A 24,111-nucleotide genomic window follows, 5' to 3' on the forward strand; every position below is an offset into this window, starting at 1 on the left:
TACCATATAAATAGAATAAAAAAAACAAAGATAGTACAATGATCTCAATAGATTTGACAAAATCCATTGTCCTTTCCTGATAAAAACACTCAACATACTAGGAATAGAAGGGAACTTCCTCAACTGGAGAAATCGCATCTACAAAAACCCTATAGCTAACATCAGAGTTAATGGTGGAAGACTAGATGCTTTTCTTCCTAAGATCAAGAAAAAGACAAGGATGCTTATTCTCACCACTTCTATTCAACATTTTACTGGAAGTTCCAGCCAACCCAATTTGGTAAGAAAAAGAAAGAAAAAGCACCTAGATGGGAAGGAAGAAATAAAACTATCTCTCGTATGTAGAAAATCCTAAAGAATCCATTAAAACATTATTGGAACTACTAAACGAGTTTAGCAAGGTTGCAGGATACAAGATCAATATGCAAATACCAATTGTGTTTCAGATTAAACAATCTGAAAATGAAGTTAAGAAAACAATTCATTTATAATAACATTAAATGAGTAAAATATGGGGAAATAAGTTTAATAAAAGAAGCGTAAAACTGAAAACTATAAAATACTGTTGACAGAAAGTAAAGAAGATCTAAACAAATGGGGAAAAATCTCATGTTCATGAATCAGAAGACTGAATATTGTTAAGATGGCAATAATCCTTAAATTGACCTATAAAGTCAACGTAATTCTTGTCAATATCTCAGCTGACTTCTTTGTAGAAATTGACAAGCTGTTTCTAAAATTCATACAATTTTTGAGGGGCCAAGATTAACCAAAACAATCATGAGAAAAGGACAAAATGGAGCATTCACACTTTCCAATTTCAAAATTGACTACAGAGCAATGATAGTAAAGACAGTGTGATGCTGGAATATGAGTAGGCATGTAGATCAATGGAATTGAATTGAGAGTTCAAAAATAAACCAATGTATGTTCAACTGATTCCCCACAAGGATGCCAAAATCATTTAGTGGGGAAAGAAAAATCTTTTCAACAAACTGGTGTTGGAACAACTGGATATCCACATGCAAAACAATGAAATTGGACCCTTACTTCATACCATATACAAAAAAAATCAACTCAATATTGGCCAAAGACTTAAATGTAAGAGCAAGAATTTATAAAACTCTTAGAAGGAAACATAAGAATAAATCTTCATGACCTTGAGTTTGGCAAGGCATTATTACATTTGACACCAAAAGCGTGAGCAACAAAAGAAAACAATACACAAATTGGACTTTATTAAAATTTCAAACTTCTGTGCTTTGAAAGATACCATTAAAAAAAAAGTGAAAAGATAACCCACGGAATGGGAGAAAATACTTGCCAATCATGTATCTCATCAGGGACTTGTTTCCAGAGTAACTCAGTAATGAAAAGACAACCTAATTTAAAAGTGGTCAAAGGACTTGAATAGACTTTTCTCCAAAGAAGATATACAAATGGCTAATAAACACATGAAACATGTTCCCCATCATTAGCCATTGGGAAATGCAAATCAAACCCACAAAGAACTATAACTTCACACTCACTAGAATGGTTACAATAAAAAAGTCAGATAAAGACAAATGTTGATGCTGTAGAGAAATTGGAATCCTCATCCACTGTTTGTGGGAAGACGAAAACTAACACTTATTGTGCACCTACTATGGGCCAGCACCATTCTAAGCCAGTAAGGAGTAAGGCTGCCATTATAGTCCCCTTTTTGGAATGTTCTCATTATCTGAGATACCAATCCTTTTGGTATCTTTGATTTGGTATCTGAGATACCAATCCTTTTGGTATCCTTTGACCTAGTGGCAGGTGCTTTGGTATATGTGAGGAAGCTACTCATAGTGTCTGGCATACAGAAGGCACTCCATAAATATTTACTGAGTAGACATTTGGGCGCTGTTAGCAGTGAGGCAGCCATTGCATAGAACATGCATTACAATTCATGTAAATAAATGACAACCAATGATAAAAAAAAGATGTAACTAAAATGTTTATTTTGTTTATTAAATATTTTAAATCCAAATTAAATATGTCTACATATTTCTGATAGTGTAAGGCAGAGAATGCAGATAATTCTCCAATCTGCACTATAGCTGGAAAATAGAGATGCAAATGAAAGATTGTTCTCCTATGACAACGTGCAGAAATGGGGAACAAGGGAACGTGGACTTTATTGGTTTAAAAACTGCTGACGACCATGGGTGAGATCAAAGGTAATAAAAAGTCAGTTTCTGGGCTGGGATCCAAATGAATTCATCAAAAAGTAAAACCGACTTGAGAGACCATCAAGCCAAAGCCTTCTACCCAGCAAAGGATACACCAGTGATTCCAGAGGCAGCGGGTGAACAGCCATGGAGACAGGTCCGCAAGCCCCCCATGGGGTCTCTGCATAGCCTGGAGCTCCCAGGAAGCCTGGGAGCGAACAGCACGTACAGGTGCACACACCAGGGTGCCGTTCAGAATTGATGAGACACAGCTGCTCAAACCCGGTTCAAACAGCCTTTTCCTCACCTTTATAAATAGGGGTGCTGACACTTACATCACGCCAAAGCGTAAAGATGACTGATATAATGAAGGCCATCATTATTTACCTACAGGACTGAAAAGGGCCTGCAGAGAGCAACCCGGCCAGCATCTCCCCAAGTGTTAGATGTGTCTCACTGGTGGGACAGGGGATGATATCAGGTGTGACTTTGGTGTGTTCGTTTCCTAAAGCTGCAGAAATTACCATAAACTTGTTGGCCTAAAACAGCAGAAAGGTATTCTCTTGTAGTTCTGAACACTAGAAGCATGAAATAACAGTGTCGGCAGAGCCATGTTCTTTCTTAAGGCTCAAAGGTAGGATCCTTCCTAGCCTCTACCTTGTTGCTTGTGTAGCCAACAATCCTTCATGGTAGACAAATGGCTCTAATCCGCCTCCATTGTCACATGGCATCTGCCCTGTGCATCTGTGTCTGCGTCCAAATGTCTTAGAAAGACATCAGTCACTGGATTAGGGTCCATCATTCAGTATGACCTGGTCTGGATTACATCTGCAAAAACTTTATTTCTAAAGAAAGTCCCAGAGCGCCTGGGTGGCTCAGTCTGTTAGGTGTCTGACTTCGGCTCAGGTCATGATCGCATGGTTCATGAGTTTGAGCCCCACATTGGGCTCTGTGCTGACAGCCCAGAGCCTGGAGCCTGTTTCAGATTCTGTGTCTCCCCCCGCCCCCTCTCTCTCTGCCCCTCCCTGACTGGCACTATCTCTCTCTCAAAATTAAATGAACATTAAAAAAAAATTTTTTTTTAAGAAAGTCCCATTCACAGGCACTGGAAGTTAGGACTTGAACATGTATCTTTTTGGAAGACACAACAGATGAATATTATTTTTTATAGTCATGTATTTTAGTGTACAGCAATAAAAAAATTTAATTAGCCCATTGAACTATGATTTCACTGGCACAATATCATTGCTTAGGGTGACTAACAGCTAAAGTTAAAAGAAATGAACCTGTTAAAGGAATATCTTGAGTGAACACTTCTACAGTTGTCATATGGTCGTACAAAAATTGTGAAGGTGGTGTATTAACACTGGAATGCACTGAGTTAGTTAGTCCAACCTCTCTTTTCAAGCTGGGTGGTAAATAAGGAAAATAAATGAGCCTCTTATTTAAAAGCTTCCTGCAAGAGATTTTACAATCTCCCTCAGAGTGAGGTCATTGTACGACAAATCTCATTGGCTAAAATTTCTTCCTTACATCTAACCCCAATTTCTCTTGCTTTAGTTTGCAACACTGTGCATGGAACTAGAATGTATTATGCTAAGCAAAATAAGTCAGTCAGAGAAAGATAAATATCATATGATTTCACTCATATGTGGAATTTAAGAAACAAAACAGATGAACATGGAAGAAGGGAAGGAAAAATAAGATAAAAACAGAAAGGGAGGAAACCATGAGGGACTCTTACATGCAGAGAACAAATGAGGGTTGCTGAAGGCATGTTGGGTGGGGGGCATGGGCTAAATGGGCGTTGGGCATTAAGGAGGTCAGTCGTTGGGATGAGCACTGGGTGTTATATGGAAGCGATGAATCACTAAATTCTATTCCTGAAATCATTATTACACTATACATTAACTAACTGGGATTTAAATAAAATTTTTAAAAATGGGGGAAAAAAGATGGCTGCCAGATCCCAGCCTTTAAAACTCTCAACAATAGCCAAGTTATGGAAAGAGCCTAAATGTCCATCAACTGATGAATGGATAAAGAAATTGTGGTTTATATACACAATGGAGTACTACGTGGCAATGAGAAAGAATGAAATATGACCCTTTGTAGCAACGTGGATGGAACTGGAGTGTGATGCTAAGTGAAATAAGCCATACAGAGAAAGACAGATACCATATGTTTTCGCTCTTATGTGGATCCTGAGAAACTTAACAGGAACCCATCGGGGAGGGGAAGAAAAAAAAAAAAAAGAGAGAGGTTAGAGTGGGAGAGAGCCAAAGCATAAGAGACTCTTAAAAAATGAGAACAAGCTGAGGGCTGATGGGGGGGTGGGAGGGAGGGGAGGGTGGGTGATGGGTATCGAGGAGGGCACCTTTTGGGATGAGCACTGGGTGTTGTATGGAAACCAATTTGACAATAAATTTCATATATTTAAAAAAAAGATACAAGCCTTTATACTATTCAAAACTATAAAGTCATCAACATACAGGTAGATGAATTATAGGTATGCAGAACTTTTAGTAGCTTAAGAATTTCATAGTGTGACACATGGACTGTTTGTTACCTAAAACCACTATTTAAAGTTCCTAAGAAGAAGGACCAAACCCATACTTGAGGAGAGAAGTGCACTTCTCAAGCGGTTTGGTGGCTGACTGGTGAGTGAACACCAGATGGGGCCAGCAGTCCTGAGATTGTCAGGCACGAGTGCCCTGCGCGGGTCCAACTCCTGCACAAACTCGCGGCAAACCACAGGGCTGACGGGGTTAAGACGTTCGTGGTCTTTCTCTCCCTGATTTTTAGAAAATCACTTCTCATCTGAAATGAGCTTGTCACCCTGGCACCTCTCATTAAACAGGAGGATCCAACCCGGCCTCTGTTTAAGGCCATTTAATCTCTGTGGAGAATCTGAGCTCAGCAGAGTGAGGCAAATGAGAGGCGTCTCTTGTACTTGTCTTTATAACCTCCCTGCCTCTATCCAGGAGACAAAGGATGCCGCCTGCAAAATCACTAAAACTTTCCTCCAGAGAAAGGAACAACCTGCTCTTGTACTATCACATGAGCAAGCTCAAATAGAAAGCAAATGCACCGATGGCACAAAGAGGCTACCACATTTTCAGGGTTTAAAGTCTTAGGAATTTTCAGGAGAGCCTGGTGTTCCTTTTTCACCATTCCCAAACTGTTGGAGAACTACGTTTTCCCCCAGCCTCTGTATATGCAGCCTGCCCACCAGGGTGGCCAAAGAACACTCTAGAAGAGTTCCAACCCACTCAAGCCTCCAGGGATACCCATTTGCTTCTGAATCTGAGCTGTGTCTAAACCTCCCCTTTTGGGAAACACACTTTAGGGTCAGGAGTGCGTGGACACTCCCCTCACCTCTGCAGAGGCTTCCAGGTCGCCCACCCAGTGCAACCCACCCCTGTTGCAGTCCTGGAGGGTCAGGCAAGAGCACCTGGGATGTAGAGAACATCCAAAGAGAAGCAGGAAGAGACAGAGGGACAGGAAGAAGAAAGCCGATAGAGAGCGAGAGAAAGAGAAAGTCCCAAAGCAGTGAGAGTTGCACAGAGAGGAAAAGGGGGCCCACGTGTCTAAAAGTACAGACCCTTCTGATGGAGTTTTAGTTCAGGCTGGTGTTGACCCTTTGTCATTTGGGACACAAGACCTAACTGCTCCCAGTTAAGTGAACTTGGACTGTTTATTTTATTAAAACAATTAAACTGGCACTTTACTTGGAGTTTCCAACCAAATGAAGCCCTGAAAAGCATCAATACCACCATCTGCAGAATTTTTCTCAAATAATACCTAATCATGCCATAATAACCCCCAAATTCCAGAGTCTTAGAAACTATTCACTTTCATTACAGTTGTCCCCACCCGCTCTCTCACATGTGTGTGTGTGCGCGCGCGCGCACACACACACACACACACACACACTCACCCTCCACTCCCCACCCTATTTCCCCACATCAGGCATAACTCCCCAGTTAAAGGGACAGCTGCACACAGTGATCCTTTTCTATAATCATCACCGCCACCTTCCCCCGCCCCGACCGGCAGCCACTGCCTTTCTCCGGGATCGATTGCCAGCCGGCCTGCCCCGTCCAGCAGGCCGCACAACCCTGCCCAGGCTGGCAAGAAAGTCAAACCACTGGGTCAGTGTCCAGAGCGCTCCATGTGTGAACAGCTTGGCTCGGCTGCTTGAAGAGAAGGGAGCTCCTCAGATCCCAGCTCTGAAACCCAGATCAGAAAAGGAAGCTGCACCGTGGCCCCCATATGCTGCCATTGGAAAAGCTGGGGGATCATTATTACCTGGCGGCGCTTAACCAGGTGCCACCACCTAGAGAGCACAGCCAGTAAGCTCTGGAATGCAGAGAAAGACATGCAAGGAGAGAAGCCGAAAGAGGAAGGGGGCAAGAGGGAGAAGACCCCGGGAAACAGTAGCAGGTCCCCAGCAGAGCTGCACCCTGCTGAGAGCCCCAACAGGGGGCCATTGTTTCCTACCTCAGGTGGCGCTGACGGTGTCTGCCACCAGGCAGCCTCAGCCTCACTCCTCTCCAGCACCACGGGCACCCAGCACTGCTCCGGGAGGCAGAGAGGACCTCTAAGGACTTCTAGGTGGTGGCAGAAACCAGCAGATTTCCTCTCTGCCCTCGGGCTGCCTTTCTCTGAGGCTCGAGTGGAGGTTTGCAGACTTTCTTTTCTCAGGCTCAGTCCCGCCCTCGTTCTTGCTCAGATAAGCTCATCACGTTTTCCCTCAGGGCCCTCTATGGCCTCCTGTCCCAGCCTTCCCGGTTCAAAGGGCACCAGGCCACACCACCTACGAGGCTTAGCATTTCATTCGCTTCAATTAAATTTTCCATTAACTTGGTCTCTGGCCAGTATAGATTTTTCCCTTTAAGCTTGCCTCTAAGTTCAGATCACTCAGCCCTCAGAATCAACCTTATGACTCCCCTCTGGTCCATTTAAGCACATTTATATTTTTTCTCCCCTAATGAGATGCACAGAAACCAACCATAATTTTAATGCCTGACACCTGAACTGTAGTCCTCTCAAATGTTTCTGGTTTGCCTAAGACTTTGTGCTAAGCCTCTGGGTTGATTTCCTCCTGTGGAAATTTTGCCCAAAGGCAATTTTGCCCAATGCCAGCCATTTGGGATAATGAATGCTCTTCCAGTCTTAAGAGGAAAGCAGGTCCTATAATCACTCTCTATATGGTCTTGCACATTTGCCCTGCCTCTACCCGAAGTTCTTGTGGGAACTCCTAAGAGGTGAGGGAGGGTGAAGAGAGGGGGACACCTTCCACAGTCATGTTCTGTTTCCTCAACAGCCACACACTTTCTGGTCTTTCTAGAACTTCAAGGAAATGAAAAGGGGTCCTCAATCAGGAAAACGTTGGAGTCACCAGAATAGAGGACATCTCCAAAGCTTTGGTTCTAAATGTATATCCTGACTTTTAGGAAGGCTCATGATACTTTGCAGCATTCCTCACGCTGGTATAAAGCAAGCTGCCATGTTGTGAGATGCTCTGTGGAGAGGCCTATATGGCAAGAAACCAACAGCTCACAGGAAACTGAATCTTGCCAACAGCCACATGAATAAGCTAGGAAGTGGATCTTTCCTAGTTCAGGATGCAGGCCGGTATGAGACCCAGAGCCAGGGGACCCAGTTAAGCTGCCCCTGAACTGCTGACTCACAGAAACTGAGATAATAAATGTTATTTGAAGCCACTAACTTTTGGGGGTAATTTGTCACATAGCAATAGATAACGAATACAGATGAGAAAAGGCCATTTGTTTCATTTCCCTTGACTCTGCATATCCAGGTTGGAAATTATAATTATTAATTCAGTAGCAGCTAGGATGTATCTGCTATAGAATACCTATTCAATTCTCTGCAAGGAAGTTTATGGGATTTTTTTTAGCAAAGGGTTTATATTGCTTGTGTATGAGACCCAGAAACTACCCACTAATAGGAGAGAGTTCATAAAGTTTATCTTTATATAACAACTTAATTGGAACACTCATTCATTTAACAATAAGTATTGAATACTTATCTTGTGCTTCCTCAGTATCTACAGGTCTCAGAAGAGAACCTAAGCCTTGCAATGCAAAGAGAGTCACTAAATCACTGAACATTGAAATAATCTATTTTAAATTCTACAAAACCCAGGCCTTTCTCGAGAGGTTATATTTTTCCCTTTTAGTTCAATGTTTGTTGTTGTCTGTTTGTTTGTTTGTTTGTTTTTGAGATTTTATTTTTTTAAGTAATCTCTACACCCAATGTGGGGCTTGAACTTACAACCCTGAGATCAAGAGTCACACATTCTACCAACTGAGCCTACCCAGCGCCCCTAGGTAAATGCTTTAAAATATGTACAGATATTATAAATTAATGAATGATATAACTAGAAACACAATAAATAACTTTTCCTACATGAACTCATATTATACCCAGGGGCAGAACTAAAGTTAGGAATCCCACGCTGGCAAATGCTCCCCCTTTCATGCTGTAGGAGCTGTGGCTGGGCTTCTCCCAGACCTGTCCATCTGAAAATACAGGAAAGGCCTTTGTATTTGCCGTAGACCGTAGGGACATTCCTCTTTTACCCTTTCCGCCAAAACTTTCTCAGAGGATTCTTAACACATGAGCTTGATACTGATCCTTTGTTCTCCTCCCAAATGACCCTCTTTCCAACACTTGACTTGAGAACAGGACGGCTCATTTTGTTCACACGATCCCTGGCTGTAGCAGGGTGAGCATAGCTCTGAGATATTCCAGTCACTGGCCTACACTGGGAGACAAGCGGCTGCAGGGGGATCTGGAGTAACACACCTTCCTTCTTCTTCTTTTTTTTTTTTTCCTCCACCATTCCACATATTATTTAAAATACCAGGTCAAACGATGCCAAACGTGTGGTGGAGCAGACCACTGTGTGTGGGTTTTGTGAAATGAAAGAGCTCTCCTAGAGTCTGGAATGGTGGGCCCTGCCTGTCCTGGGGATGTCACCTAGCAAGGGTGTACCCAGAGCACAAGGACAAGGATGAAACACTCCTTGGGGCCAAGATAGGAAATCCAGAAGGAGAAAAGAGAATTGATCTTGGAGTACAGCTTCTGCCTAGATTTTGTTAAATGGGGGTTGGGGTTTGTCTTGTTCTTTTATATCTTTGGTAGACAAAATGACACAGGTGTACCACAAGCCACTTGTGAACATCCATTTTGTGCCATCAGCCGTCTGAGTCAAGAAACAGACGTACACCCTACCGGCAAGTGTTGGGTAATAGGGCCCTACTGACAACTGGCTTGAGAGAAAAGCAAAGGGTCAGGGAAGAGAAGACCTGGGCTCCATTCCCTCCCCACTGCTGCCTTTCTGTGTGGCTCTGAACAATTGGCCTGACTCTGTGGGCCTCGGTGCATCACCATTGGGGAAGCTCACTAAATGTTTGCTGACTGCCTAAATAGATGTTTCCATGTAATGGAATTCATGCCACTTGATAAACTCTATTTCCTTCTAGAAATAAACAACCTTTTGGAAAGATAGTTATTCCCTGTATACTCATTCTCTGTAGAGCTATCATATTAGATGAATTTGTACTTCAACAAGGAAGCAGATTTGATTTCTAAAGGCTGGGTACATAGGTTCAACCATAACGGAGCACATTGTGAAGGTCTGTCATTCCAGTAGTTTTCTGGTGCCTGGCTCAAAGACCACCAGCCAAGGAAGAAAACATTAAGCCTCGAGAACAAATGTCCTTCCTCCTCTCCTACCCCCTACCATCTGTGTATCAAAAAAGCTACTCAACCAAAAGTAAACAGTTTGTTCCCATCATGTTAAAACTTCAAAAGGCAGGAAACCAATCACTAAATTAGATCTTGCAGGAGAGTTCAGTTATCACATTTGCGGTTTCCAGAGATCTCCCCAACCCTTGGTGAGCAATTTGTTCTGTTGCGGTGCATAGAATTTAAGTCAGTAAATATTTGCTGCAGACCCGTTACACGTCGGGCTCGGCCGGGTACTATGCGGCCCCGCCCCCAAGGCTACCCGGCAGGGAGATGAGATCTGGACCCAGATTCTTGCAGTATGGGGCAGCATTACGTGTCATTGAGGATGTATAAACAAGAGTCTGGGAGAACAGACGGACGTCTTCTGGGATTCGGAGAAGCTTAAAGGGCAACAGGGACCCTGCTGCAGAAGATGGCCAGGCCACACTGAGGAATTTGCTGTCGTCATTCTTTGCTTTCTTTCAACCTTCTCACCAGTGCAGCAAACCTCCTCTTTCTCACCCAGACTGCACACCTACCACCTCACCTAACCACTCTGCCCTCCCCCCATCTCCTCTCCAGCCCATGGACACCTCCACAAGACATGGGATCATCCTCAGTGACAACACTTATATAGTGTCCTAGCGCACGTAGACTCAATTTACTGCAAACCTGAACTAAATTTCCCTAGGTGAGCAGAACTCTGCCAGCCCACACTTTATCACTCAGAGTGTGGTCCCCAGCCAGCAGCAGCCCCAATACCCGGCACCTGTTAAATATGCGGACTCTCAGGCCCCACGCCAGTCCTGCTGAGGCCAGAATCTGCATTTTAACAAGATGCCAGGTGGTTCGGGAGCACATTCCAGTTTGGAAAACACTGGCTTGAGTTTATTTATAATTGAGACCTTTTCTTTTCAACATTCGAAGGTACAGTAAATTTCCCTGTGATCATCACGTGACTTCTGACAGAACCGCAAATGTTATCAAATCCATGTTTCTGCCTCCATTCTTGCAAAGCACCAGTGAGCTGGTCTTCCTAAAATGCACACCACATTTGGCTGTCGATTAATAGAATTGAAGGGAAATGACTGATGTTCCTGATTTCCAGCCAAGAACTCTACCTTCCGGCCTGGATTCGGGCAGCCGAGGAGGTCTGAAGTCTGGTTTGCCCCGGACACAGAAGAAAGATCACAGAAGGAAGTTTATATTCCAAAGGCCTGAGGAAGAGATTTGAAAGATGCCCTCTGTTCTAATGTGAGCCCCTCTGCCTTGGGATCCACCTCGGTGGGGGTGGGGGACCCTCACTGGGACTTTTGGGGCACCTTGACCTCATGCTGCCCAGAGCTAGCCTCTGCCACCTCCAGCTGTGACATCTTGCTCCTACTTCTCTGGGTTGCCAGAGTTACCCCTAATGGCCTAATAAGCGGGCATCTGCACTTGTCACCAGTAACGGGGAGATCACTACCGCTCAAGCAGTCCCTTCTACTTCTATGACTTTTCAAAGTTCCCTACGAATATCAGCCCCGCCTGACTCCTAAAGGAGCTATCTTGTGAGAGTTCTACCTGGCTCTTCAGCTGCCAAGTTGTCTACCTGGGAGAGTATTCCTTAAATCCACACTTCCCAGACTTTAATGTGTCTTCAAATCACCCGGGATCTGTTGTTAAAGAGTGTGGGAGGGCCTCTGAGCTCTTGCCTTTCTCAGGTGATGAGGATGCTTCTGACCAGAGTTTGAGAGGCAAGGCCTTAGGTTTAATTAAAACTATCACCAGAACCACAGAGAACAAACCCACATGACCTGCTGCTGTATACTGGAACAGAAAATCATGTCTTCCTCCAAATCACCCTTTTTTTTGGGGGGGGGGGCACAAACTTTGTTTCTTTGATAGTTTCTTACGTGTCACAGCTTTGCATTGTCTTATTGCCTAATCAAGTGTCTTTTGGAAATTCTCTAATGAGTGTGGACAAGTGTGTGTCACCAAGCCTGATAGACCATCGCTTTAATTGGACAACATCGGGGCGGAGAACAACCTGGTTCAAATGAGCTCAAGATTGCAATATTGTTTTGGAATGATGTTGGTCCTCCAGATGGATATGGAACCTGAAATCAACAAAGACTTCTGTCCTTTCCCTCTCACACGTGCCCCTCTTGCCACAAAAGTGGGAAAGTGAGTATAAGCCAGTTCCTCATCTGAAACAATAATAACTTGATATGTTACCCTTTTAGGGAAATTTGAAAGGACAATCCTAAAGAGGCAATGTCTTAATCTAAAGGCAAACTCTCTAATGGTGTCATTTTAGGCTCCACGGCAGACTGGTGGAAAAGACGTGGCAAGGGGGCTGCTTAGAGCGTACTATGACGTGGCTGCTTCTTCCACTTTCCTTGAGACTCCCAGACACATGAAGCACGCTGCACTTGGTTTTGCAACACCTAGGGCATGAGAAACAACTTCCACAAGGTTGGTTGATTTGGGAGCCATTCATTTTTCAAATCAGCATGCTCTAAGGAAAAGCTCATGAAGACAATTCAAGTTATTACTTCCAAAGCCAGGCCAGCTAGGAAGAAAAGGAGCTTTCAGGGAGAGATAACTGTAGCTACACGGCTCCAGGGAAAAGACTAAACTGTCCTCCAGTATGGTGAGCTTGGAAGGGGAGAGAATATGGTAGAAACCAAGGCAAGAGTTTCCTCAATAATTACTTAAGGAAGGCTGGAGGGGGGCTCCTCGGACAGGATGTTAAAATGAAACCATTTTAGTTTCAGTTTGGGCTGAGGCTGTAAGACAACAGATACCCCAAAGTAGTGTGAAGTGTACAGATCTTGAAAAAAATAAAAAAGGTGGAAAGCCAGCTTTGTACCTACAGATGACCACCTACATCACGTCTGCAAAAGAAATATAGAGGTTGAGAAACAGGTTGACTAGAAGATGAATTATGGAGAGAACTGTCCAGTGTGCTCCCAAGGGCTTCAATGTGGCCATGTGAATAGCTTGATATCTGTCCCTGGAGTTGAGAGACACAATGGATTATTGTTTGATTCCCATGGGAAATCCAAAAGTCTGGCTACGTTGATCAGAGAACAAAGCAGAGGTGCCTGCAGGGTTCAGCCTGCCCAGAGTTTGTCTGGGGAAAGGATCATGTGTAGTGTTTGTCAGGACCATATGTGGGCCATCAGAAGAGAGATCTAAAGTAAGATCATCTTAGGACTGCAGGACTGTGTGGTGGCACAACAGGGCCTCTGCAGAAAGAAGCTAGAGATGTGTTTCCTATGGATTTGGGGGTGTGGAAGGAATTATAAGTGACCAGCCAGAGAAGGGTTGTATTTATTTGTTCATGTCATGGAAAGTGCAAGTGAGAGATGGTAGGATCACCAATGTGCCCATGTAAGAGCCCACAGGATGAAGAATCAGCTTCAAACACCTGCAAATTAGGGTGTATGATGCCAACTCACTACAGGATTAGTCAAGTAAAAACTCTCCTACCCCTTACCTCACTTCTGTCCCCTACTCCAGTCATGAAGGATTCAAAATCATTATTAGCTAAATATAGGAGGGGGCAAAAACACAAGGTTAAGTGTGAGGTGGAGAGAAGCCAACTGGCCTGAAGCAGATCTGAACTGGGAATGGGGAATAGTTATATCTTTGAGTGAAATTTAAATTTTGTTCTTACTCTGACCTAGATACACTAATTGTTGACTAGAGAATGCTTTGCTACCTGAAAGGAGCAAGAGAAGTCATAAGATTTGTCGAAAATTTTATCCATGGACGGGAAAGAAGTGGTCTCACAGGATACATTTAAAGGAGAATGGGAGACACGAATTATGTGGCTTTATAATTATATCCTATGGGTCATTGATTGTTCAATGTAACAGTGATTCAAGGGGTTTGCAAAGTGAAATCAGACCATTCTGCTATTCTCTTTGCAAGGTTCACTAGAAGATGCATTAGCTTTAGGATACGTTCCTGAGTCAGCTAAGGCTGACAGGAGAGGCCAGATTCACACTGTAGGAACCAGAAGGAGCATTGTGCACGAGCAATACTTCATTTAGGAAATGAAGGCCCAGAAAGAAGAAAACATTTTCCCAAGCTTGCCCACATAGAGACATCACAAACAAACAAACAAAGCAAAACCAAAAAACAACAAACGTACATAGTACCTGCTAACATAGACTATATTTAATTAGATACCTTTATTTGTAAAGGCCAAATTTCTTACTGATCCCAGATCTTAGAGACATTAATGTAAAATTGTAAACAAGGTTCTTGACAGTATCTGAAAAAAAATATATGCTAAGAATCTAAGTTTATCCTTCCCTGCTGTCCTCTTAGGCTTACCATATAGCCACTCTTATTATAAGCATCTTTTTTTTTTAAGCATCTAAGCCTACCTGTGAACACATACCTGCAAATGTATTCACTTTTCATTACGAATACTGGTCACTCAATACCTCAATACTTCAAAAACTTCCTGAACCTTGTGTATTTGCCTTATCACAAGACAAGGTCTCCCATGGTTGTTGGAGCATAAGAAGGTTCAGCAAATGTTTATAGAATGACATAATGACTAGATTCCAGTTTCACTGACTATGTGTTCTTTATATATCAACAATACCGCTTCCTGAGAAAGAAAAAAGGCAACATTTCTGCTAATCCTTGGGAACCTAGAATCCAGAACCTAGAGTCATGTTTAACTTTCTGCAAATCCATAACTCAGGGCTGCTAAGCAGAGAAGGAAAACCTTCTATGGGTATCTTGAGCAGACAATGTTGTGACAGCTTTGGCAGTGTGGCCCCTGTGTGCCCTTGGTGACCTTCCCACTAGCTTTCCTATGCTGAGCTACTCTGCAACAAAAGGCACTCAGCCCCTGGCTCACTTTCCATCCTGTGACGAGAGAGAGACTCTGACTCTTAGTGAAAAACATATTTGATTCGTGGCCTGGTCAAATCCCTGCAGTAATAGACACTCTGTTTATTGACATGGGTGGGTATCTGAGGCCCCCAAGCAAGACCAACGTAATCTGTTTCCTTATCCCTAGTTTCTTCAGGATTTATTAGTTCCTCACTGTGATAGTCTTTCAACTACTCAACAATGACGCATAAGTGCCCAAGAGTCTTAATTAGAGGAGAGTGAAGAAAATCACTCATTATATGTGATGTGGTCTCATCCAGATTCTAATAACGTAAGCCTAAACGCTATAGCATCAGCTCTCAGTAGCTAGAGTGATCTCTTCCCACTGCAACCTGGGTGAGGACTGTCGAGGTACCTTCGGTCTTGGCCATTCCTGACTGCTCCCTGGGATGGACGGTTGGCAGAGAGGCCACCTGTGGGCCTCCAGCAAGAGAGCTCCCAGGAGCTCGTGGGAGGGCAGGGACACCTGGGACCACCTGCAGGCACAGGAAAGACAGAAGGACAAAGCCTACCTGACTCCATCCTGCCTTCCTTCTTCTCCTGGGTTTCCTCAGAGCCACTGGAGCCCCTGGGGAAGGGCTGGTGGCTGAAGAGGTCATCACACAGAAGGCTTCGGCACAGCTTGGCGAGGAAACGGAGGACGTACCCGATGCTGTTCACCACAGGCAGGCTCCGCAGGTGCTGTTTCCCATCGAAGGATGCCGACACTGAAATGCCACAGAGACAGCAACTCAGAGCGGGGCATGAGAAAGCCACAAGTCCCTGGAAGGAGGTTTTTGTTTTTTCAGTTGTGTTCTGTTTTTAACTAAGCTTTATTCAGATTTCGCCTGCGTTTTCACTTCATGTCCTGCGTCTGTTCCAGGACCTCATCCAGGAGACCATGCTGGGTTTAGTTGTCACGTCTCCTTAGTCTCCTCTGGTTTGTGACTCGTTCTCAGACTTACCTTGTTTTGCATAACCTTGATAGTCTTGAAGAGTACCAGTCAGATATTTTGTAAAATGTCCCTCAATTTGGGTTTGTCTGATTTTTTTTTTTTCATGATGTGACTGGGGTTAATGTTTTTGGAGAAGAAGTGAAGTGTCCCTCTCCTGTTATCAGATCAGGGGTACATGATGTCCCCACGACATCACTGGGATGTCAGCCTTTATCACTTGGCCAGATAGCATTTGCTGCATTTCTCTACTGTATTTTCCATATTTCATTCCTTGGAAAAAAGTCACAAGTTCCTGCCCACACTCAAGGGTGGTAGAGGGATTAAGGTCTACCTCTCAAAGAGGGGAGAGTCTCTGTATTATTTGGAATTCTTCTGAAAGAAAGAACCATCCATTGTCCTCCATTTATTCCTTTATTCCTTCATTTATTCAATAATATCAGTATGACTTAATATATTTATTTTGTACTGTGGGTTATCCAATATATGTTATTTATTTTGTTGCTCAAATTTTGTCTTTGGGACTTTTAGTGTCCTGTGTCCCTATGACATGCCCTCATTTTTTTTTTTTTTTAGCAACTCTTTGGTTACTGATACTTTAATATGCCTCAGTTTCATCTTGCATTTTCCCTGTCCCTGCCCTAATTTCAGCCATTTCTCCAACATCCTTGGTTCCTTGTTTTTGAAGAGTGATATTTAGAAACTTAGATTTGGGCACTGGATGTGCTCATTGATAGATAGGTCTAGATCTAGATAGATAGATAGATAGATCCAAATAAACCTGAGTTCATGCTGAGGTCTCTAGCTCTAATCCAGCATCACAGAGTTTAGGGTTCTTTCTACCTTTCTTGGGGAGGACTCTTTAAAAAGAAGAATAATCTCTCCATAATGATTCTAGATCACATTCAATTTCTACAGGGTTACCAGAATTTAGAAGAAACATGTTTCTTCCAGCATACCCCTGTCTGTAATTGTCCTCACAGCCCTCTCTTGCCCCATGAAGCTTGCATACCAGCTCCAGTGTTAGGAACACAGAAGGAGACCCTAGGAGGACATACTGCCCCCACCCATGTCTCCGCCATTCATTGTTAACACCAAGAGGTTTTTTACTTTTTATCTCCCAAAGACTGGCACATAACAGGGTCTGGGCAGGGACAAAACCAGAGGTAGTTTTGATTTCAGAACTAACACAAAACAAAACATTTTAATCAAAAGCCAAAAGAATCCATTTTTTGTGTGTATAAGCTCTTTATAGTTTGACAAGAACATTCGTATCCATCATTCTATCCTATGAGGACAGTAGACAAGAGGTTACTATCCCAAGTTACAGATAAGGAGACTGAGAAGAGGGTGAAGAGCAGTTTTTCCAACTCATGTGGCCTCTATGTGGCCCTTGCCTGTCATGTTAATACTCCAAGTGACTCTGCTTGGGAGAGCTGGCAAAGCACTACCAACAGGCCCACGAAGGGGTTCACCCCGGCAACTCAGACACTCTGGAAATTCCCTCTTTTAGTGTGAGTGTCACTGTTTGCCTCCAATATTTCAAAGAATAAGTGTGATGGAAACTGAACCCATAGCAGGAGAGTCTGGGTCATCAGGCCTAATCCAAAAATCAAAGTGCATACATTCCCAGAGGTGCCTGGAAGGACCACCTCCTCGAAGCAGCCATGGCATTTATGAGACCATGAGGCCTATCCTCTGGGATAGCATGGCTCGGGCAGGGCATGCAATACTGCTCCCTTAGCCCTTGAGCTGGCCCAAGGCCCGCCCATGGCAGTCTGATTCCTTCAGCCCAATGTGCCAGCACCAATGTCACCATTTTCTGTGTTGTGCCATGGGAATGTTTAGAAAGCAGTGCCCTAAGGGTGAGGTGGAAAGTGGGAGAGTCTATTTATCCTTGGGCCCCTCTCACAGCTTGCTGAGCTTCCATATTTGCCCCCAGTAACATGAAGGACCCCCTTGCTGCTCTGGCACCTCAAGGAGGAAGCATGAAGAGTCCCCTGGTGCTACTGCATTCTCCAAGACACCAAGACTGAGTGCTCAGCTCTGGACTTCCTGGGAATCCCTCAGCCAAGGGAAAGTTGGCAGGGCTCTTCCTGGGCTTGTGTTGTGCCAGGCACTGCAGAACCTGCTCCCCAGTGCCAAGGCCCCTGAGGCCACAGAAGGGCTGAGCAGGAGAGCAGGGAAAATGGGCTCAGTTCTCCCAGCTTAGGGGGAGGGGCCATGAAAAACTCAGTGGGATGGAATTCGCTGAAGAGGGTGGGCACACAGTACAGGAAGAATTTTCTCTTAGAACTGTGTCTGTGTCTTGAGTCCTGGTATTCAGCAAGGAAAAGGACAAGGCTCTAAACCTCAGAGGGAGCCCAAGTTTGAGAACCTGGTTCTCAGAAAAATACCACAATGGCCAGTGGGATCTCAGAAGGCTGACAATAAGACTCTCCTCCTACCATCTCTTGATGCAGTACTTCTTCCTCTTGTCTCTGCTTGCCTCTGCCAAAGTTTCTTAAAAGTCACTCTGGGTCAGCCACATGCATTGGACTTTGCCAAGTTCTATTTTAGTCAGTTACCAGCAAGTCAGACCCCCCTTCCTGCCCAGAGGGAGCTCCAGAAGGTGGGCAGAACCAATCACAGCTGGGGAAACTGGTTAGACAACCTCCTCACCTCCAAGCCCTGGGGATCTCAAGTTAAATAAAATGTCCCTGCTTGGGTTCTTCCTGACACAGCGATATTAGATGCCCCTCTCCCCTGACCTACTCTTGGCCAGCAGGGTCATCTGCACCACCCCGTTGCTGGAGAGTCTTTACCTATTCCCTGGTGATACAGAGGTCATGGCCTTGATGCTGGGCCAAAGAAGACACCATGCTGTGCCCTTGGAGTCAAGACATTTGCAAAGGGGTGGTGCTCTGAGGCTTAAGGGCAGGTGGTAATAACGATTGTTTAGAGACTTGGGTAAGGCAGAAAGAGCCTCTACAGCCAAACATATGAAGAGGGCAGCACTCCCAACTCTGCCTCTCATCTTAGGTGACAACTGCCACTCCCTCTGGAAGCTGTTGGGGCAGGGATGAACCTGGAGGATGGTGGTAACAATGGGAGAAGGGATTGACTCTGAAGGGCTTTTACAAAAAACAACTCACCCCATAAGAGGGGCTTGAGACCATGAGCTTCCCCACTGCCCTGCATGGTGATATGTACCATGAAGAAGGAATGAGGCAGAGCAAGGAAGAATAGTGACATGGGCTGATATTTTAGACCAAGTGTTCAGAAAAGGTCTCCTGGATAAGGCAGTATTTGAGTAGAACCCTGAAGGAAGTCCAGGAGCAAGTCAAGCATGGACAGCTGGGGGAAGAACATTCCAGAAAGAACAGCAGGTGCAAAGACCCTGAGGCAGGAGCATGGTTGGAGGATAGCAGGGGGAACAGCAAGGAGGCCAGCAAGGCTGCAGCAGAGTGAGGACGCAAGAGAAGTGACCGGGAGATCAAAGAGGTAGGCAGGACCAGTTCACATAGGGCCTCTGGGTCGTCATAAGGACATGGGCTTTTTCTTGGAGTGACATGAGAGCCATTGAGGGTGCAGAGCAGAGGAGGGGCACGCTATGGCTTCGATTTTTAAAGAACAAAGAGTAGCTGCTGTAAGTGGTGAACCATGGCTGGCTTCTGGATATATTTTGAAGTTAGAGCAATAGGATTTACTGATGAGCTAGAAGCAGGGGGTGGGTGAGAGAAGAGTTAAAGGTGAGGATTCTTACTGAAGTCTGGAAGCATCTTCTCCTCAAGCCCAGAGAGAGGCCGTCAGCACACGAGCTAACCTAAGGCCCCTGGAGCCCAGTGGATGGAAGACAGACCCTGGCCACAGCCACTGTCCCCCAAGCCTGAATATGACCTCTTCCATCTTCAGAGAGACACCCACGTCCCTTCTCATACAACGTGCCCCCGGGACTTACCTGATACCATCTCACCACCATAGCCTTGTTTGACCAGGGAGAAGACAAGCTTCTGCTGGTGGGCACAGTCAATGCACGCTTGCACGGCCTGCTGCAAGACTGCCGACGGCCTCTCGGGCCCGAAGTGCTCAGGGAGCTGCTGCACCTTCCTCCTCTCCAGGTATGGCCCTGCGTTGGCTTGCTTGTTGATGTAGAGGCAGACTGTGGAAACAGAGCCACGAAGCCCTCAGCATCAGGGGGATCAGGCCAGGCGGCTGCTCCTGTGTACATGGAGGATGCCTCAGCCATGCCACCTTGGCCCTCACCTTGGGAAAGGCTGAGAAGAACAAAAGTGGGACTGATTCTTCCCAATGTAAGAAGGAAAAGGAGGAAAAGAGCCAATCACTCCCAACTGCCAGAGGCTTGCTCTCAAGAGAACCTCTTGGTTGGGAACAGATAGACAGGTTGGTCCCCTGTGATGTACTCGAATCTGAATCGCAGACAATAATGGAGACCCATGTGGACCATGTGTATAAATGTGTTTCCAAACTGAAAATGCACACACCAAAACCTCCCTTCTCCTCCAAAGGAGCTGTTAAGCTTACATGTAATGTTTGCCAATTTTGTTGTTGTTGTTGTTAACCTTCAGTGAATCAGAAAATTAAGACACGGCTGCTTATCCAAAGACTATATATTCAGTGAAGTTTTAAGGAGAGTGCTATTTATAATCTCAGAGATTTTAAATACTCAGCTGCCCGTTTAGGGAAGCCCAACCAATGGTCCCCACACTTTTAAAGTAATATACCCCATCAGTAAACAAACTTGGAGCACATGCCCCAAAAGGTGTTTATTTTTTTATAGGTTATATACATTCTTGACTATTTTAATATATTGCATGCATTTTAAAACATAACCAAGAAATAGAAAATTTTTAACTAAATATTAATAGTAGGTGTCATAGTTTCTTCCCCATGTTAACAACTCCTTGGCTGTCTCCGCCCTCATCCCAGGATATGAAGAACTTACTTTGGGGGCTATTAGTGCAAAGCAGTGTTGAAAAGGAACATTAAGGGGACAATAGGATTTGGAAAGGATGAAACAGTAACAACAAAGGTGAAGAAAGTTTTTGTTGAGCATCTACTCTATTCCAGGCACTTTGGGCACTTTATCTTGTTTGATTCTCAAGATGGGCCTGAGAGTGGGGTATGATTACTTCTTTACTAATGAAGGAACCAAAGCTTAAAGGGTTGGATCGCTGTTCTAAAGTCTAAAGTGTAATCAGTGGTACAACAGGGACTCCAGACTTTCTGATGTCAAGGCCTGTGCTCTTCCTGCTCTGCCAGGCTGCCTTCCCTTGAACTCATCCCAGATGATTAAGGATATCTAGGAACTTCATGCCAGGCACTGTGCTAAATGGGCCCTATGGAGAAAATGGTGAACTAGATTCACACAGTCCCTGGCTTCCCAGAGCTTTGGGCCCAGCTGGGGAGGCAGAGCTACTCAGAGCTCCACAGGAAGCCATGTGGGACCACGGCTTCGAGAGAGACACTAGGGAAGTGCTAGGAGGGCCCATCCTGGGGACCCTGGCAGGAGTCAGTGAAGGTTTTCTGGAGCAAGATATGCCTGAACTGAGATACAAGGGAAGAGTAGGGTGACCAGCGGGAAGGTCATTCCAGATAGAAGGAAGGCAATATGCTGAAATCCTATGGGGCAGGGGAGGGGGAGGGGGCACTTCTAGGGACTGAAAGGAGAGCAATGTACCACAGGGTTCCATCAGCCAAATTAAGTTTGATTTTCACCTAAAAGCAATGGGAGGGAATTGAATGGATTTAAGAGGGACAGGAGTAGGGATGGCTTGTGATGAGGACAGTTTATGTGTGTGTGAGAGAGAGACGCCATCCTGCTGCTGGTACTTTCATGATGGAACTCTTTGTTGATGGACACCCCATGAGAAAGACTGGACTGAGCTCTACTCTGACTGGATTGGAGCCACCAGGTGGGGTTAAGAGAGGTTAGGGTCCTTAGGGGATCTGGAAGCACAAACACAGAGATGGAAACTCTTCAAGGTGGGCAGGGTCACTCTCGGTGGAAAGTAAACCTGGCTCTGAAAATGAAACACCAGGCCACCACACCACTCTTTCTAGTCCCACCCCAAGGCAACCAGCTGAACCTGAGATGCATTGAAAACCAAGTTTCAAGTAATCCTACCTGTGAGACACTTAAACTAATATTCTCAGAGAAATCTGGTTGTCCTGCCTGCCAGCTAACACACTAAATCCTTCATTAGAGCTATCCCAGTGGCAGCTCTCCAGTTCACAAAGTAACTGCTAGATGGCTGGCTGTCCATCACAGCCTTAGAGGTCATTCGGCTGACATACCTGTGAGAGCCTGTGGGGCGGCCAAGCTGGGTATGGTGGCTGCATCTTGAGGGATGGAGCTGAGGTCGGGCTCCGGTGTGCTCCGCGGAGGCGAGAGGGCTAAAGGAGTCATAAGAACCCGAGACTTGAGCTGCAAGACAGAGCCCACTTAGTCAAGGAAAATCTGGAAATGCTCCCTACACTTGCCCCAAATTTTTCGTGGATGTCAATTAGCCACTGCTACTCTATCATGTTTCCATGTCTTTTTATTGTGCAGCTAAGGAACTTCAGATTCAAGTTCATGTTCAAGATTCATGTTTGGGGTCACACTCAGAGGTCAGCTCTGCACCCCACCCTTATACTGGAGTCACCCAGGAAATGATTGTGTCAGGCAGTGAGTGTGGGAACACAAGAGGTAGGAACCGTTGAAACGTGTAAGCTCTCTGAGTGCAGGGCACAGGGTAGAGACTTCCCAGCCTGCAAATACCTAGAATTCTGTGGTCAGGGCTTTCCCAACAGCCACCCCGAAACTGACCCTGAATCCCTCCTCAGCCTCTGCTGAGCTTTCTGCTCTCAAAGATCACTGGATCCTGCTGGAAAAGAAAGCAGAAGACATTCCTCCAAGGGGCTTACATACTGCTCAGTGTTTATTTCCCGCAGTGGAGACTGTCAAGGGTGGCCCGAGTGTGGATATGACTGTATTGTCGGGTAGTGAGAAGCCGCCGCCTTGAAGGTCTCATTTGAAATCACAAATGAGGAATTGAAATTTACTGTTATGAAATAAGATGGAGATGACTGGTTGGTTGATTATGTCAATGCCAACAAGTCACTCTCTGTACCAAGATTTGACAGAAAATCTTCTAATCCTCATTCTCCACCAAAAAAATAATGAATAATTCAGTCACTTCACCTCTTCACCACTGACCTGTGTCTGTTCTCTATTACAGACCAATTAAATCAATCTCTGGGGTGAGACCAAGGCATCAGGAGTTGTAACATGTACTCAGATGATTCCAACACATAGTTAAGGTTGGGGGCCACTGCTCCACTGCCTTTCAACTTTAAGGTTCAGTCCCTTGAAGGGTCCTATTAAAATGTGGATGGATTCTGATTCAGGAAGTCTGGGGTGGGGCCTAAGGTTCTGCATTTCCCAGACAGTGCTGATGCTGCTGGTCTGTGGACCATACTTTGAGTAGCAACGGTGTGTATTTTGTTGTAAATATATATGCCCACCCCACCCATATCCTAACTTGCTTCCTGGAGTTTTAGGATAGAATAATAATGACAGTCTTGAAAAAACAGTATTCCTACTGCTAATTATGCACTCATTCTACATTTATTCGTGTATTCACTCAAAAAAAAAAAATGTATTGAGTGTCTATTGCAAGCCAGACGCTCTTCTAGTTACTAGGGATACAACAGGGAACAAATCAGACAAACGTCTTTGCCCTCATGGAACTGACATTCTGTTGGGTGTAAATAGACAACAAATGGAATAAAGTACATGATATAGTATATTAGAAGATGATAATAGCTGGAGGTAAAAATAAAGAGAAAAAGGGAATAGAGTGTAATTGAGTTATACTTTAGATTAAAATCTTATTTATTTTTTTAAATGTTTATTTTTGAGAGAGAGAGAGCGTGCACAGGTAGGGGAGGGGCAGAGAGAGGGACAGAAAGAATCCCAGGCAGGCTTTGTGCTGTGCTGACAGCGTGGGATCTTATCCCACAACCATGGGATCGTGACCTGGGCTGAAATCGAGAGTTGGATGCCCAACCAACTGAGGAAATCAGACACCCCTAGACTGAAGTTTTAAAATAGGGTGGTTAAGGCACTTCTTGGGTGACACTGCACAAAGATTCCAGGGAGATGAGGGAGCAAGTCATACCAGTGTCTATGGGAAGAATATTCCAGTGAGTGAGAATATCAAGTGCAAAGGTCCTGAAACAAAAGCATGCCTGGAGGGTTTGTGCAACATAGGGAAGCAATAGTGAGACTGGAAAGGTGAAACCACAGGGCTTTGCAGGACACTGTAAGTTCTTTG

The 24,111-nt window shown here is 44.7% G+C and overlaps 1 protein-coding gene across 8 annotated transcripts in view; it reads right to left on the reverse strand.

Annotated features, from left to right (window-relative positions):
- SCML4 (Scm polycomb group protein like 4) overlaps positions 1-24,111 on the reverse strand; it is a 124,971-nt gene that overhangs the window by 26,613 nt on the left and 74,247 nt on the right. For all 8 annotated transcript variants that reach the window (XM_047858421.1, XM_047858423.1, XM_047858420.1 and 5 more), the window contains 3 exons: positions 22,088-22,217; positions 19,731-19,931; positions 15,371-15,565 (listed from right to left, as the gene is read on the reverse strand). In XM_047858421.1, the coding sequence (XP_047714377.1) occupies positions 15,371-15,565; positions 19,731-19,931; positions 22,088-22,217 (526 nt within the window). The remainder of the gene's footprint in view (positions 1-15,370; positions 15,566-19,730; positions 19,932-22,087; positions 22,218-24,111) is intronic.

This window comes from Prionailurus viverrinus, chromosome B2 (assembly GCF_022837055.1).
Source record: "Prionailurus viverrinus isolate Anna chromosome B2, UM_Priviv_1.0, whole genome shotgun sequence".
Classification (NCBI taxonomy): Eukaryota; Metazoa; Chordata; class Mammalia; order Carnivora; family Felidae; genus Prionailurus; species Prionailurus viverrinus.